We start from the raw sequence: 17,792 nt of genomic DNA, 5'->3' as shown, positions 1-17,792 counted from the left end.
CTAGTGTGTAATGGTAGCTGTGTTCAGAATTTATATTTCTCTGTTAATTAAATTCTGCAATTGATTTATTTGATTGAAGAACACAAGGACAGCGTCACTGAGGGGAGGAAAATTTATAATAACTTGTGATTATTAGGCATGGTGCATTGTTGTCATGGCTTGGGAGGTTTGCATCTGTCAAACAACTCTCAATTCAAATAGCCCTTGCAACCATGGCAACAAAGAGTCATTAGAATCAGTTTTGCAACCATGGTACTTTAAGATAGATTAACTGGATTTTTTGAAGCACCTACCACTTGAAGGGATGTGAGGAGGCATCTGGTGGACTTAGAGGGGTCCTAAAAGAATCCTTTGGTATGCAGGAGAAGTAACCCATACCTCGTTCAGATTTTACATTTTAGGTTTATTTTGCTTGAGCAATTTCTTTTTGTTAGCTCCACTGGTGGAGCCTTAATAATAAATATTAAGGATGTGGGTCCAAAGTTTGAACTGTAGTCACTGCTGTGATGATTCTGGTTCTGTTTCTTGGAGAATTAATGCTATTCTCAACCAAAAATAATTATGGTCACTATTCTCCCAAGGATATAGGTAACCTACCGGTGCCAAGAGGGCTGAAATCAGGAAAAGTGACAATACATCTTACCTAGATTATCATATTGATATTTACTGTGACTAGATTGATTCATTATCCTTTTGGCTGTACTTACCCATGGGTTTTATTTTGCTCTTATTACATTCCTGAAAGATTTGCGGAAGATCTCAAAGCGCTCTTCTTTGTTTAATCTGTTTGTAATGATTGCTTTCCAAAATATGCTTGCAAAAATATGCTTGATCTCGCAATTGACTTTTGCCCCCACATTCAGCAGAGTGGAGATGATATTATCAAAAGTTCATTAGATAAGAAAGCAGAGCATCCTCATTTGGGTGCCTCACATAGTATATCATACAATTGGATCCTTTCATGAGCTTGACAATTCCAACAATGAGCCAATAGCTTGCCCCCCCCGCCCCTCCTCATCAGGGTTAGAGGACATTGACATCATCCCATCACTCTCTTTTGCTTAGCACCAAGCTTTCCAGATTACCAGTATAGACTCTCCAATTGTATCTCTATGTTTATGCTACTTTTAGATTTCCAGTGCATTATATATATATATATATATATATATATATAGATAGATAGATATATATATATATATATATATATATATATATATATATATATATAGATAGATAGATATATATATATATATATATAATCAGTTAAACTGTGTTTAGGTTGAGATCAGCTCCAATGGTTGATGGAAGAATGATCTGTCTAATTGTAGGATGTTGTCAATAGGTTTGTGCAAGGCTCTGTCTCACTAAGTGCCTTACGGAATAATTTTTACCCTTCACAAGTGGCTCCCACTCTCAACCCCTCTCCATTAAATTTGAACATGACATTTCATGAGTTAAATCCAACACAAACTACTTGATCCACACTAGATAGGTTTATTCTATTGTTAAATTTGAAAATGACATTTTATGGGCTAAATCCGACACAAACTGCTTGATCCACACTTGATAGGTTTATTCTATTGATATATATATATATATATATATATATATATATATATATTTGTTTTGGTTACACTTAAACTACACAATTGTCATTGTTATATTTTTTTAACTTTATTTTTTCTCACTTTAGGAGTTACTTTTAAAACAATGCATTTTATTTATTCTATTGTTGTATATATATTTTTGTTTTGGTTACACTTTAACTACACAATTGTCATTGTTATATTTTTAAACTTTATTTTTCTCACTTTAGGAGTTACTTTAAAAAAAACGCATTTTATTTATATTGGATATATTTTTTAATTCCATTGATTTGTTTGTATCATCATTGGTTGAAGATCAGCGAAAGTAATGTGGTGTCCGTGGCAGAAGATGAGCTAATGCGCATTCTCATATTGATGCGAAACTTTGTGCCTGGATATAAGCAAATTGTTGAGGGTGATTGGAAAGTGGCAGCAATTTCTTACAGGTCATATGATCTAGAAGGGAAAACTATTGGTTCTATTGGTGCAGGGCGTATTGGCAAAGAACTACTTAAGCGTTTGAAGGTATTCATTCTTAGGATCTAGTACTACTTCATGATGTTGCAAACTTCTTTTCAAAAATCAGTGCTCCATAATTCTTACGCATGCATGTTGTTTGTTTCAAAATTTCAATCTAATAATAATAAACATTACATGATGTTGAATTGAATTGCGTTCCTTTGTACATCCCTTCAATTGTAAGCTTCTTTACCACGACCGTCTTTCTATTGGACCCGAATTGGAAAAGGAAACTGGAGCAACATTGGAGACAAATCTTGACGAAATGCTACCTAAATGTGATGTACTTGTCATTAATATGCATCTTTCTGACAAAACTAGGTGCGCCTTATCACAATTTCATAAATAATCTCTCCCATTATTCACTCAAACATCAATAGCACCTATATATTTTGTACAACTTGTGAACAAAAACCTAATTATTGTTTCTCTTGCCCTTTCCTTTTGGTTACAGTAGGGGAATGTTAAACAAGGAAGGTGTTCTCTACCAAGCCTAGCTTTTCTCTCAGAATCTTAACATCCCCTTTGCAAAGGGTTTCATTAGAATGACAACAACCCGCATTTAAAGCATTTCTCCACCCATCCTAATTAGAAATACAATTTTGGTTTCTCTACTAATTTTCTCCACACCCATTTAATCTAACAATGGACATAGAGCATGTATATTTATACTTGTGTGTTGGAAATACCATTTTATACTTTAATGTTTATTATTTTTGTTTTATTATTATTACTTGAATTTCTTCTTAACAAGTGGTTGTGTTTCTTTTGGTTTTAGTGAAAGTATGGGCTCCAATGTTGGCTCTCTTATTATGGAGTATAATTCATCTTTGAGAATTTTTCAATTATTAAAGTAGGATAGTCAATTGCTTAAAATATTAAATTTATTTCAAAAAGTTTTTGTTACTTTATAGGTTAGACACTGGCTTGAAATATTAAACTTATTTAAAAATGTTTTTGTTACTTTATAGATAAGGCGTAGATTTCTTGGCTCTATGATGAAAATAATGAAGGGAAAATACATGTTAATATGTTACTTGTGCTCTTTTACTGAAAAATACACGGTGAGAGAAAAATGTATATTATGCTAATTGAGGAATGTTTTTCACTTGTCGAACTTATAGTATTGAATTTAACACACTAACACTTTACAACAATGAACTAACAATATTCATGATGAAAATAGCAATATGGAAGATTTATCTGCATAATGAAAAAGGCAATATGGAAGATTCTGATCACGTTCCAAGGCATTTCTTAAAATGTGGATGTGACAAAAGGTTGTTGTGGAAGTTGTTGTTTGTATATGGAAAATTTCTTGATCATTGTGTATAATCCTAATGTTGATAGATATGTCTAGTAAATGCTTCCAGTTAATGGGGCATTGATTTGAGCATTCAATATATTTTTATTCTTTATCAAAGTATTCTTTTGTTGTATTTGTATTTTTCAATTTATGCCTTACGGCGTTTCCTTTGCAACATCTGGTGCAAATGCTAGTATATCTTACCTCATTTTATGGTTAACATTGTATAACAAAAACATGCGTTGTGTTATGTAATTAATACTAACATGTAATATTGATTTTTTTTGTCAGAATGCTATAGGTAATGATTGCCAAGACGATGATCCAAATTATGTTCAACATATATCAGGAGATGATGAGGATGAGGATGAGGATGATGGTGGTGAAGGAGGAGATGATGATGATAGTTGCGGTGTTGGTGATGATGTGGATCAGAGTAATGAGGATGGTCAAGATGATCATGAGGATGATCTTGGTGGTGGTAGCTAGGCATGCACATGCATTGTTTTTTATGAAGAAATTATTGTGTAGAATGACATTGTTATGTTTAGATGGGTGTTGTGAATTTACCCTATATCAATGAGACATTTTGATTTTGTAATCATACGATGAGTTTGATTTATGTATGTTGTTAATTTATCGTAGAATAATGATATTCATGAAATATTTTGATTTGTTAATCATATTTGAATTTTACTTGTTTTGATTAAAAATAATACTGATTTTATTAGTATTATGTTGCTATTTTATACATGTTTTGAAAATTGTTAATGACACATTGTTATTTTTTGGATGGATGTTGTCAATTTTTCTTAAATTTCTTTACAAATGATTTTGAATTGTGATATCTGCTTTAATGATATTTAGAAACTATCATATATTTCACTATGAATCTATAAAGGGGGTCATATATGTAAAGAAAAATATACTCTATATAAGAAGTCAAATGCGGATGTAACCATGGATGCAAAATTGAAAGTAAAATTGGATGTTAAACTAGGAATTAATACAAAATGCAAACAATTGACATACAAAGTGTTTTAAATTAGAAGTGAAAAATTGTGCAATAGTTGACACAAAGAAGGGAACAAAACATGGCATACAAAAGGATATCAAATTGGGCAAAAACAAGGACACATAAATGGGCACCAAATTAGATGCAAAAAAAGACAACAACTAGATGTAAAATAAGATGCAAAGTTGAGCGTTAAAAAGAAGCAAAAAACGTTACAAATTAATATGCCAAATGATGATGCAAATAATGGTGTAAATTTGGGATGCAAACTTGGGTGCAAAAAAGGAAAATAAAAAAAAAGATGTAAGAAAAGACATAAAACAAGATGCAAAATGGGGCTGAAAAAAGGTGAAACCAAGGATGCCATATTGGATGTAAAAAATGATTCCTATTCACATGCAAATTTAGGCTCGAACTCAGACACAAAATTATATGCAAATGTGGACACAAAATGAGGCAAAAAAAGATGCAAATTTGGATGGTGAAAACGATGTAAAACTAGACACCAAAAAAATGCAAAATTGGATGAAAAAGTCGGTGTAAATAATGGTGCAACATTGGACACAAGTAGACACAAAAAAATGGTGCAAAAAGGGGCATAAAATAACTTAAAATTGGATGCAAAACTTGGTGCAAAAACAAATACAAAAGTAGACGTAAAAAATGGCTCTAAATTGAATGTACCATTAGACACAAAATAAGATGCAAAGGTGGACACAACACATGACTCAACATAAGATGCAAATATAAATGCAAATTTGGATGCTCAAAATGATGTAACATTAGATGCAAGAGATGGTGTTAAAAATGATGCAAAATTGGATGAAACAAATGACGCAAAATATGGTGCAAAATGAGATGGGAAAAATGGAGACAAATCAAACGTAAATGTGGATGTAAAAAATGGTCCAAAAAAAGATGCAAAAATGGGCACAAAAATGGATGCAAAATTTGGTGCTAAATCAAATTCAACACATGGTGCAAAGATAGGCACCAAAGCTGGTGCAAAAATAGAAGCAAAAACTAGTGTAAGACTAGATACAAAACCTGGCGTAAGACTAGATGCAAAAACTGACACAAAATGGATGCATAAAAAGACGTTAAATTGGATTCAAAATACAGTGTAAACTTGATGCAAATGATGGTGCAAAAATGGAAGCAAAGTATGACACAAAATAGGAAGCAAAAGAGAATGAAAAATAGATGCAAAAAATGACACAAAACTAGAAGCAAAACCTGTCATAAAATAAGATGCAAATCTTGGTTCAAAATTTGACGCAAAAAATGATGCATAGTTTGGTGTAAAAAATGATGCAAAATCTAGCGTGAAAAAGGATGCAAAATCAGGTGCAAAAAAGGACGCTTTAAAAATTGTACAATAGAGCCAGATTTAGCGCCAGGTTGCTCATCACAATTACAAAAAAAATGCACTAAAATCTGGCGCTAAATCTGGCGCAAATCGCTGGTTTTGTTGTAGTGACTGCACCACCTACACAATGTGTACACAACACCACATGCACACAACACTACATGTACCGCATGTACATAACACCACATGCACGCAACACCACATGTACAACATGCACACTTCACCATATGTACACAGCACTGCATATACAACATGCACACAACACGATATGTACACATCACCGCACATACAACATGCACACTTCACCATATGTACACAACACCACATATACAACATGTACATAACACAATATGTACACAACACTGCATAACATGTACACAAAACCATATATACACAACATTGCATATACAACATCTACACAACACCATATGTACATAGCGCCGCATATGCAACATCTACACAACACCATATATACAACGTCACATATACAACAGTAGTACTGCACATCCAGAGAACACACTAACTCTATCAAGAAGCCTAGATTCTAGAGCCTTCCACTATCCATGCTTGTCCCAGCATACCGCAGATCACAATGATTTCATTCCCCTGATGTATCCCTCAGCGTAACATGTCCATAACATAAACATAGGCATAGTATAAGAAAATCATATCAAATCATATCCACATGATACTTGAACCGGATCTTGGGGGAGGCCCCCGAGATCTAAAAAATTGAAATGGATCTTGGGCAGAGAGACCCCCGAGATCTGAAAAATTGAAATGCCAGAAGAAAATAGGAGAACACACAATAAATAAAACCACAAAGATTTTTTTTTTTTTTTTAAATAGAGAATAATTGTAAAAACTACATTGTGATGAACAATCTCTCCTTTTCAAAAATTGACTTGTTACTTATAGTCTTTTTTTAGTTATAATACCAAACGTAAATTCCATGGTGGGTAGATACCATGTGTGATTGAATACCATGGGTGGATCTCACTTATAATACCATGGGTGAATGAATACCATGGGTGGATCCCACATACAATACCATGGGCAGATAAATACCATGGGTATATTCCATGAGTGGGTAAATACCATGGGTCAATGAATACCATGGGTAGATGCCAATTTTCATTTGGATATTTCCTCCCTCCTTAAGAAGCAATGGTCCCCCTTGTGTGAATTTCCCTACTAAGAAGCCTTTGTTGAATATGAAGAGCCGCTGAGGAGAAGGGTTTTGTGTGGTTAACCCATAATTGTGATGAACAAAGATCTGAGGATAGAGATACCTTGTAATGCTTTTGATCAAATGTGATACTGACAATGTGTGACCTAGAAAATGGAATTCGATGAAGTGTGGGTTTATGGATGACTCATAACCATGAAAAATGAAGATCTGAGGATAGAGATACCATGTAATGCTTGTGGCCAACTGTGATACTAACAGTGTGAGACCTAACAAATGGACTTCGATGACAAGGATTTTGTGTGGTTGACCCATAACCGTGATGTTGATTGTTGATGAAGTAGAAGGTGCTTACATAGCCTAGGGTGGGAGGGCACGTCTCCAAAGAACCCAAGCTAGATGTTGTTAGGCTGAAATTGGTGAATGTGAAGCAGGTGCCTACTAAAAAGGTAACCCGCTTTGAATGTTGCTCCACATATAAAAACTAATTTAAAATGGGAATAACTCGGTCAATATAACTCAGAATTGTTATTATAAGCTTTTTTTGGAAATAGAATGACCATTCTACATCTTCTCATGTGATTGAAATCCCTATCTGGACACTCTAGAAACTCAGATTCACACTGCAATTGTCCTTCCATCACAAAAATTCTGAAAACAATAATTGATTTTAAATCAGTGATATCTCCCTCATCAAAAATCCGATTCAACCAATTTGTTTTTTAAATTGGGTGGTTTTTCAAGAGGAGCTCAGATATGCAATCAGTTTTCTTCAATTCTTCACAAAAAAATCAAAAAATTATAGGAGAGTCGTCATCCACGAATTGTCGTCAGAAAATTTTTTGCAACATAATTGATTTTAAATCAACGATATTTCCCTCATCCGAACTTCGATTTGGCATATTTTTATTTTGAATTTGGGTATTTTTTCGCAAGGAATCCAGATATAGTATTTGTTTTTATAAATTTTACACCAACAGTTTCATATATGATCTACAAACCCACCGCCCAAAAAATTCCTGCAAAAAGATGAAAAAAATTAAATAAATAAAATAAAAATAAAAAATAAAAAAAGCTTCCCACTTTGCCCAAGAAAGTGCTCTGTGGAGGTCGTATCACGTGCATGAAGTTTGTTGAAGATTGTTGCAAAATTTTGAAACTGAAATATACGTCAAACCCTCATTCCCATGGAGTCGTAACTTGAATCTGATACCATTGATCCAGATCTTGGGGAGAGGCCTCCAAGATCTTAAAAATTGAAATTGATCTTGGGGGGGAGGCCCCCAAGATCTAAAAAATTAAAATGCCAAAAGAAAATAGGAGAACACAGTAAATAAAACCACAAAGAAACTTTTTTTTTAATAGAGAATAATTGTAAAAGCTACATTATGATGGACAATCTCTCCTTTTACAAAAATCGACTTGTTACTTATAGTTTTTTTTAGTTATAATACCACAGGTAAATTCAATGGGTGGGCAGATACCCAGGGTGATTGAATACCATGGGTGGATCTCACTTATAATACCATGGGTGAATGAATACCATGGGTAAATTCCATGGGTGGATAAATAGCTTGCGTGGATGAATACTATGGGTGGATGCCACTTACAATACCATGGGTATATTCCATGAGTGGATAAATACCATGAGTGGATAAATACCATGAGTCGATGAATACCATGGGTGGATTCCAATTTCCATTTAGATCAATACTAACCTCATAGATCTATTAAGGCTACTCTTCCCACTTGATTCCTCATAAACCGGGAACCTCTTCATGTCGTTCACCTACATAAGCAATCATTCCTCCACAATCACGATCCCTGACGATCCTGCCAGACAACGACATGCATATATACATACATATAAACATTAGCATAAAATAATCATTATCATTGATGACCCTGTCAGACAATGACATCACATATATACATATATAGGCATCAACATAATCATAATCACAACACAATTACCAGATATCATAAGGTCAAGGTTAAGAGAACTTCCTTTAGTTGTGCACAACATGCACAACATTTAGAAAAATAGTTCCCAACGTATCCAAGGCATCTGACGCCTCAAATCCATTTTATTACCTTTCTTGTTACCTTTCTCATGATTTCTCTACCACTGTCCATTTAACCCAATGGACCCAACCATTCCAACTAGTCGTCATATTCTTACCTTCACCTGCCCTTATACATACACCTAGCTTCATCTGAGTCTTACATCACCTGTTGGATTTCATTCGACTCTCCCCGAGCTCCATTAACTTTCCTCCTTCCCCAACCAATTCCTAATACCCTCAAAACAAAAAAGGCAAGAAAAGAAATAAACAAGAGGAAAACCAATAGAAATACGACAACACAAACAAAGTGGCATGGCCATGCATCAGACAAACAAAACTACAGGTCAAGTGCAAAAAAATCACAAAGTACTAAAAGCACAAAACTTTCAACATACACCATGACTCAACCCCATGGCTTCCCAAGGGAAGCTCAACCCGAGCCTTATTCAAGATTTCATGGCAGTCTCTTTTTCCATGCAATCCCCTTCGTCATATTGCCATAAACACACAATTGTCAGTGTATAAATAAATATAAAAATATACATGCTACCTTACCTTGTTATACCTGATACGCTAACATGTAAAGGAAAATGTATGTATATCATCTCTCAAGGAACTCCAATTCCTTGATGAATCCAGCCATAACTGAAAAACAGTGGTTACACATGTCAAATACATGTTCATGAGTCTAGGACATATCCCCATAATGTCAGAAAAAATCAAGGTTAAGAAAACTTCATGTATTCATGCTAAGCACTCGTTCCTTTGGAATTGCGGTTTCCAAACATAGCCAAAGGAATTCTCACCCAATTCATTTTTTTTACATTTTACCTTGTTGCAATTGAGTCTTACTATATCATGTCACATCACCTAGTTGTTAGTTGTATAAACAAATCAATTCTTACCTTGTCACGCTAATACCAAGCATGTTGCCACGCAACTATTCACACATGTCAGTCACCATGTTGCAAAGATCGAGACATTGTGTCTATTAATTTGAAATCAACATTTACCAAGACTAACAACCATGTCATAATCTACTCATAGTCATTAGTCATAATACTACTCAAATACATATCAGTTGTCTCAACACATATTGTGTTAGCACAACCGTCTTAAAACAAGATCATTCACCATGCACTCTTATAGACACATACTCCTATCATGCAATTAATCAATCATTTTAACAACTTGTAAACATACCATGTTAGATAAACCAAATGGACAACATAATCAAACTCATACCTCAATGTATCTCAGGGGAGGCTATCACATCTGCATAAGTCAGTCTAGATTAGTACGACACATTGTCACATGTATATCGACTCATACCTAAATATCATAACCATAACCTTATGCATAGACCAATCCATATTATCAAAATACATATAACATCAATACCTTAATGCAATGACCATATTCATCATGTGCATGACCATAATGCATATAACAACAAGTTAACTACCATGCATGACTATCAAATGCACATGCATATGACCATATTGATCAACTAGCATCTATCATGCATGTAACCACAACAGCAATAGAATGACATGCATATACATAACCATAATGCTTATAACAACCATTAAACAAAATCCTTGCATGCCCAACATACGAACGTGTATAACAATTTGTTGTAACCTCGAAGTCCAGTGTTGCAACCTTGTTCTGATAATCTACATCTCCTACTCCATCTCAGTAAACATATCATCCTCATAACATACCAACAACATGATAATGACACAAACTGCATACAATGACCTCATGCATGCCAACCTTAATGATGACAATACATGCACAATAACATGCATCTAGCCCATCCAATCCAAGTGTTTGAACCATGCTTTGATACCACCCTGTAAACGCCTCCTCCCACATTTACTGACTTTCACTGGTCTATCGAGGTAAACATGAGTTGAAGGCTACTATGACATGACTTAAACTCCTAAGTATAGTTAAGGAAGTGGAGTTGACAAACTAAAACCTTACTAGCCTTCCTGTGGAGCTACAGGATACCAAGGAGCCAACCCACCACTCCCACTAAGCTGGAATGTTTTTTTAGTGGCCTGGGCTCCCAACCACATGTAAGACATGGCCTCTATGTGGATGAGAGCCTCCAACCACATGCATAAGCCTATCAGGTAGCGGTTGTGACCTAAAATCCTCAGTTCAGAGGATGCGGTCTCGGATTCTAAGCCCAAATTACAGATTAGCCTCCAGACCACTGCACAAAACTCAGTGAGACTTTTTATAATTATAAATAACATCAGGACAAATCCATTCATTAAAAACTTTATTAAAGAGTTGACCTAACTAGGCCTAACCATGACAATCATTACATCAAACATATGGCGAACATGTAATCTACAGGTCATGAATGCATATCTGAACATTGTAGGTTTTAACCCCGTACAAAAATTACCTGCATACGAATTCTAAAAAACCGAAAATAAACAACGGTGAGAGCATAAAACATAAAACAAATATACACAAAGATTTTCCCCTGGATCCCAAAACCGGGACTACCAATTTGATTTTTCATTATATTCCTTTCAATGTTACAATACATATATATGCATGTCAAAGCATCCATAAACCTCAATCCATTAACCCTGGATTAGAACGTAACCATAGTTCCCTTAACTGAATCTACAAATACCATGGATAGAAAACCATCATGCCCAAAACCATGTGCAAAATCCACGCACAAAACCATAGGTAGGTTTTCCCACCTAATATAGGGTCCAAAAAAAAAATCCCAAGGCACTGCCTTGAACCCTACCGCCCCCCTGCAAAACCCTCGATAGGGGAGGCTGCCACCCCCCTGCTGCACCAGGCGCAACATACAAGGGGAGCTTTCAGCCCCCCTATGACCCCCCCACGCGTGAGATAGTCGTGGAAAAAATATAACACACACCCAACATTCTCCCACTTGTTGTTTTATTTCCACGGGGGGCACAGGGGGCCACAAGAGACCTTAGTCATTGGTCCATCCCTGCAATGCCTATTGTTTCTCTACACCAAGAGAACTTCTCAGTGCTCACAGACTTTGTCAATGCATCTAGAGTATTCTTCAAAGTGTCCACCTTTACCAGCAACACCTTTTTACCCTCAACCATATCCCTCACAAAATGATACTAAACATCAATGTGCTTTGTCTTTGAATGATAAGCAGGGTTCTTTGCCAAGAAAACTACACTTTGTCTATCACATTCTATCCTTATAGCTCGTTGTACTAACCCCATACTTGAACACAATCTCTGCAACCAAACTGCTTCCTTGCTTGCATGAGTGGTTGCCATGTATTCTGCCTTTGTAGTTGAAAGTGCCACTATAGATTGTCTCTTACTCATCCAACTGACTACACCTCTAAATAGGTTAAACACATACCCACTTGTAGATCTTCTTTGATCCATATCTCTAGCCCAGTCTGCATCAACAAAGCCACGGATGTCCAAAACTATCTAATCCTGGTCTTCCTTGGTAGCACAAACCATAATCACTAGTGCCACGCAAATACCTGAAAACCCGCTTCATTGTTGTCCAATGCTCCTTTCCTAGTTTTGACATAAACCTGCATAATACTCCCACTGCATGCACAATGTCCGGTCTAGTACAAACCATTGCATACATCAGGTTACCGACTACACTTGCATATGGAACACGGGACATGTCTTCTTCCTCTTCTTGTGCCTTGGGACATTATTCAGCAAATGATCCAGGTAGATATTGGTGGCCACCAGCCTATTCCACTTGGACCCTCACCATTGTTTATTTTAGTTTTTCACTTTCCTTAATTGTAGCATAGTTTACTATTTTTGGTAGTTTTTCGGGTCCTGGACTTCTGGAGCCATTTTGAGGCCCTAAACGGCGTTTTTTTAGCAAAATTGCCAAACAATTTCAAAGGAAATCACATTGGCCAATGTAGTCCTCGGAGAGATATTTCCAACAAGGTATCATACGCGTCAAACAGAGATAATATGATCAAGTTACAACCTTGGGAAGTTGGTTGCCCAACTAACCCCAATGGGGCCCATAAACTCTTGGTGTTACATCTCCTTGGGTTAGGTTTTTGGTTATTTAGGGTTTTCTCTTATTGTTCAATAATAAAAATGCCCTTGAGCGTCATTGTAACTCAGTTCAGAGGCATGTAGCCGCCACATCTCTTCTCAGAGATAAGTTACCATCACCCGAGTTAGGCTTATTTCCATTATGTTTGTAAGCATATTTCAATATCTGATATTAATGAAATGAAGTGTTATTTCTGTTGCATCTTTGTATTTATGGTTATATCTGTAATTTGTTATGTTCTTGTTTAAATCTAGATCAGTGGTATTAGAATGGTCTGCTATTTCTTTGTTTTTCTTTGCATGTCCCCAACGAGGTCAAGATATAAGGAGTTAGGGCTTGAACCTTTGCAAGACGAGCCTCGCAAATTCCAATGACCTCCCATGGCAGATGAAAAGAAAGACGAGGGGGTAGGAGATCCTATCAAAATCTTGCTCGAAGAAGCCCTCGAGTGACAAGGAACGCGATGATGGACAACTTTGCCCAGATCCTTCTGCGACTACCTAGGGGCGACGCATCTACTTCCAGCAGCTACTCTGGAAGCGTCACACATTTTAAGGTACAAGTTAATTTTGACATTCTCATATTTGAGGGTTAGATAGATGCGGATGTCGTAGATAAATAGTTAAATCTTCTAGAAGGATTTTTTTCGTTTATAATTTTTTCAGTCAAGAAAATATCACTTTTGCACTTCTCAAAGTCACCCCCCATGTTAAGGACTGGTGGGAAACTTACTGCAAGAAGAAGGATGACAATACGACCTCACTATTTTCAGCCACATCCACTTGGAATTCATTCCGGGATTCCATCAAGGAGCAGTACTACCATGTCGAAATCTATGAGGATAAATACATAAAGTGTACCATGCTGTAGCAGGGAAGTAACCAAGACGTGCCAGAGTTTACCAATATTTTTCATGCCCTTCGCACAAAGTTGGGTATCAAGGATTCTGAGTGGCATTTGGTACTCGATACCGTGGCTACCTACACAGGTACATCCAGGACGATATGGAGTTCCTAGACATCTCCTCTCTTGGCACGGCGTACTGATACACACTCAAGATCGAGCTGAAGTTTAAACAAAAGAAGCGAGACTTTGGATCTATAGAATCCAAAGAACAAAGGACAAAGCCAAGGCGAGGTGACCAAGACAACCCATCAAATTTGCAAGAAAAGAACACCACCACAAAGTCAAAGAAGGACACAGGAAAGTGGTGTGAGTTCCATAAGAGCCCCACTCACAACACAAGTGAGTGTCAGACCAAGCAGTTGCTAGTGCCCGAGTTGAAGGCTTTAAAATCATATGCATGTTCTGACCTTGAGTCAAAACCCGACAAGGGGAATGGCAAAGGGAAGCAGATTATTGATGTGGAGCCTAGTGCCATTGTTGCCACTGCCAAGATCCAGAAGAATGAGCCAGAAGATCCAGGGGAGGGGGAGCATCTTTTCCACTTACAAATGTGGGTGAAGGGTTCGCCGCTACAATTCATTGTCGATAGTGGCATCAAAAAGAACCTCATTTCAGTAGAGGTCGTGAAGTGGCTGGGCCTACTGACCATACCACACCCACAACCATACAGCATCGGGTGGCTTCACCAAGGACGAGATCTCCAAGTCAGCTAGTAGTGTCACCTTCCCTACAACATCAAGCCCTTCACAGATGAGGTATTGTGTGATGTTTCTCCTCTCGACATTTGTGATGTATTATTAGGAAAACCATACTTATGGAAGCGACATGTTGTATATGAGTCTAGACCTCGCTCTGTGATTATTTCTTTGGGTAATACGTTATACAAGATACCGGAGGTAGCCCCACCTACCACCACCTCTTTGATCTCTGCTAAGAAATGCAGTAAGATCATCTCCCAAACTAGGAAATTTATTTTCTTTCTGGTTCGCTCTCAAAGTAAGGGGAAGATCATAGCCACATCCATGGCCCCTGGGAAGGGTTCCTCCACGCAATAGAAGCAGGTGGATATGGTCATGAAAGAATACAGGGACATCTTCTCCTCACCCACAAGGGTATCGTTGCACTATCAAGTCAAGCATCCATTTGACCTTACTCCCGGAGCACCTCTACCTAACGGATTGATATATCACCACTCCCTTGTGGAAAATTCCAAGTACAAGCAGCGACATGATCAACATCGGGTGCCACACAAGTTTCAAGTGGTTGACAAAGTCTAGTTGCATTTACAAAAAGAACGCCTTACAAGAGCCCTTCAGAAGCTTAGAGCACTCTGATATGGTCCTTTCACCATTACCAAGGCTATGGGAAACAGTGATTTGGAGCACAACATTCTCCCATTCCTTGGCTTGCACCCAGTATTCAATGTAGATCACCTTCGGCCATATTGTCCAACATTGTTGGACACATCTGACATTGTAGAACAGTGCACACCAACATATCTCAATTCAAACTACATGGAACAAGCCACAACTGATCAGACCATGGACACACAGATCAAGAACACTCGACAATAGAGGATACAACTATATTGAGTTGTCAAAGCATACCAACTCCTTCACCAAGACAAATGGCTCACCAGAAACCAAGTTCAGCAGAAGTTTCTGCATATCATGGAGGAACTCAACACAATGGGGACCATTGCTTCCTAAGGGGTGAAGATTTATCTAGGTGGATATTGGTGGCCACAGACCTATTTCAATTAGACCCTCACCATTGTTTCTTTTAGTTTTTCAGTTTCCTTAATTGTAGCACAATTTATTATTTTTGGTAGTTTTTCGGGTCTTGAACTTCTGGAGCCATTTTGAGGCCCTAAACGATGTTTTTTTTTTTGGCAAAATTGCTAAGCAATTTCCAAGAAAATCACATTGATTGTTGTATTCCTCGGAGAGATCTTTCCAATGAGGTATCATACATGTCAAACAGAGATAATATGACCAAGTTATGAACCTGGGAAGTTGGTTGCCCAACTAACCCCAATGGGACCCATAAACTCTTCGTGTTACATCTCCTTCGGTTAGGGTTTTGGTTGTTTATGGTTTTCTCTTATTGTTCAATAATAAAACGGCCCTTGAGCCTCATTGTAATTCAGTTCAAAGGCATGTAGCCATCACATATCTTCTCATAGATAAGCTACCATCGTCCGAGCTCATCTTATTTCCATTCTGTTTGTAGGCATATTTCAGTATTTTATATTAATGAAATGAAGTGTTATTTTTGTTGCATCTCTGTATTTGTGGTTATATCTGTAATTTGTTGAGTTCATGTTTAAATCCGGATCAACAGATAACTTTACACCTATAGGAATAGGAACCTTCACATACTTCCTCTGGTTTAACAAGAGCTTCTTCTTTGCCTGATCTCATTTAATTTCCATGCCCAAAATATAGTTTGTAGCACCAAGATCTTTCATGTTGAATTTGGACGACAATTGGTTCTTCAAATCCTGGATATTTTCTTTGTCATTTCCAACCAGCAACATACCATCCACACACAAGACTAGATAAATAACATGGTCACCAATTAATTTAAAATACACACAGTGATATGTTTTTCTTCTGCTGAATCCAAGTCCCTGTATAAATGTATTAAATTTATGATACCACATCCTTGGTGATTGTTTTAACCCATACAGAGACTTTTTTAACTTCCATACCAGTTCTTTTCTACCCTTCACCACAAAGCCTTTAGGTTACTTCATGTAGATCTCTTCTTCCAGATCCTTGTGAAGAAATTTTCTCTTCACATCCATCTTTTCTACCTCAAAATCAAAAGCAGTAGCAACAGATAAAAGTAATCTAATAGAAGCTACCTTGGCAACAAGAGAAAAAAAATCACCAAAATCAATTCCCGACACCTGGGAATAACCTTTTGCTACCAACCGAGCTTTGTATTTCTCCACCTTGCCTTCTGCATTCATCTTCTTCTTAAACACCCATTTGTTGTCAATGGGTTTCCTTCCAGCCGGCAACTCCACCAAATCCCAAGCCTCATTTTTGTGCAAAGATGCCATTTCATCAACCATGGCCTCTTTCCAAATTTTTCCATCCTCTGAATCTACTGCTTGCCTCACAGTCCTGGGATCATCATTAGTCATAGATAAAGCAAAATTTGAATAGAAGTCAGATGGACTATACTTTTTTAGTTGCCTTCTTTCTCGAACTGACCTTCTCACAACTGGAGTTTTGGCTCTTCATCTTCTGATTCTTCTTCTATTGTAGAGTCTGATTCTTCCTCCTTTAGCTCAAACTCTATCTTCTCAGGGTCCTTTTGGTATGACTTCATTTTTAATAACATTTTTCATCTCTCTAAACACCACATCTCGGTTGTACACAACCTTCCTTGTTTCTGGGTTCCAAAGCTTATCCTTATACTCAATAAAGATACACCTTTCGTATTTACTATCCAACTTCGTTCTTTTCTCCTTTGGAACATGTACATATGCATCACATCCAAATACCCTCAAATGTGAAAGAGAGGGTTTCTTACCAGTCTATACCTATCGTGGAGTCTTATCCTCCAACGTTGATGCGAGTGATATATTGACCAGGTAACATGCAGTCTCCACCGCCTCTGCCCAAAATTCTTATCCGAACTCGGCACCACTAAGCATGCTTCTTGCTTTTTCCATCAACGTCCTGTTCATTCTTTCTACAAATCCATTTTGCTGAGGTGTGTACAGAGTAGTCTTCTGTCATACTATAC

At 36.9% G+C, this 17,792-nt stretch overlaps 1 protein-coding gene across 1 annotated transcript; it reads left to right on the top strand.

The window, feature by feature from the left end:
* The first annotated feature begins 1,880 nt into the window (after window positions 1–1,880).
* Window positions 1,881–4,107, top strand: LOC149145972 (formate dehydrogenase 1, mitochondrial-like). Its single transcript, XM_089450008.1, has 2 exons — window positions 1,881–2,111; window positions 3,703–4,107. The coding sequence occupies exons 1-2, from the start codon at window positions 1,944–1,946 to the stop codon at window positions 3,898–3,900; spliced, it is 366 nt and encodes a 121-aa protein (XP_089306134.1). The 5' UTR covers window positions 1,881–1,943; the 3' UTR covers window positions 3,901–4,107.
* Window positions 4,108–17,792: the final 13,685 nt, after the last annotated feature.

The sequence above is a fragment of the Pinus tabuliformis genome, chromosome X (genome assembly GCF_031772625.1).
Source record: "Pinus tabuliformis cultivar Carrire ecotype Pingquan chromosome X, CPIR1, whole genome shotgun sequence".
NCBI classification, from domain to species: domain Eukaryota; kingdom Viridiplantae; phylum Streptophyta; class Pinopsida; order Pinales; family Pinaceae; genus Pinus; species Pinus tabuliformis.
Note: the sequence above shows the minus strand (reverse complement) of the source record. Positions and strands in the feature narration are given on the sequence as shown.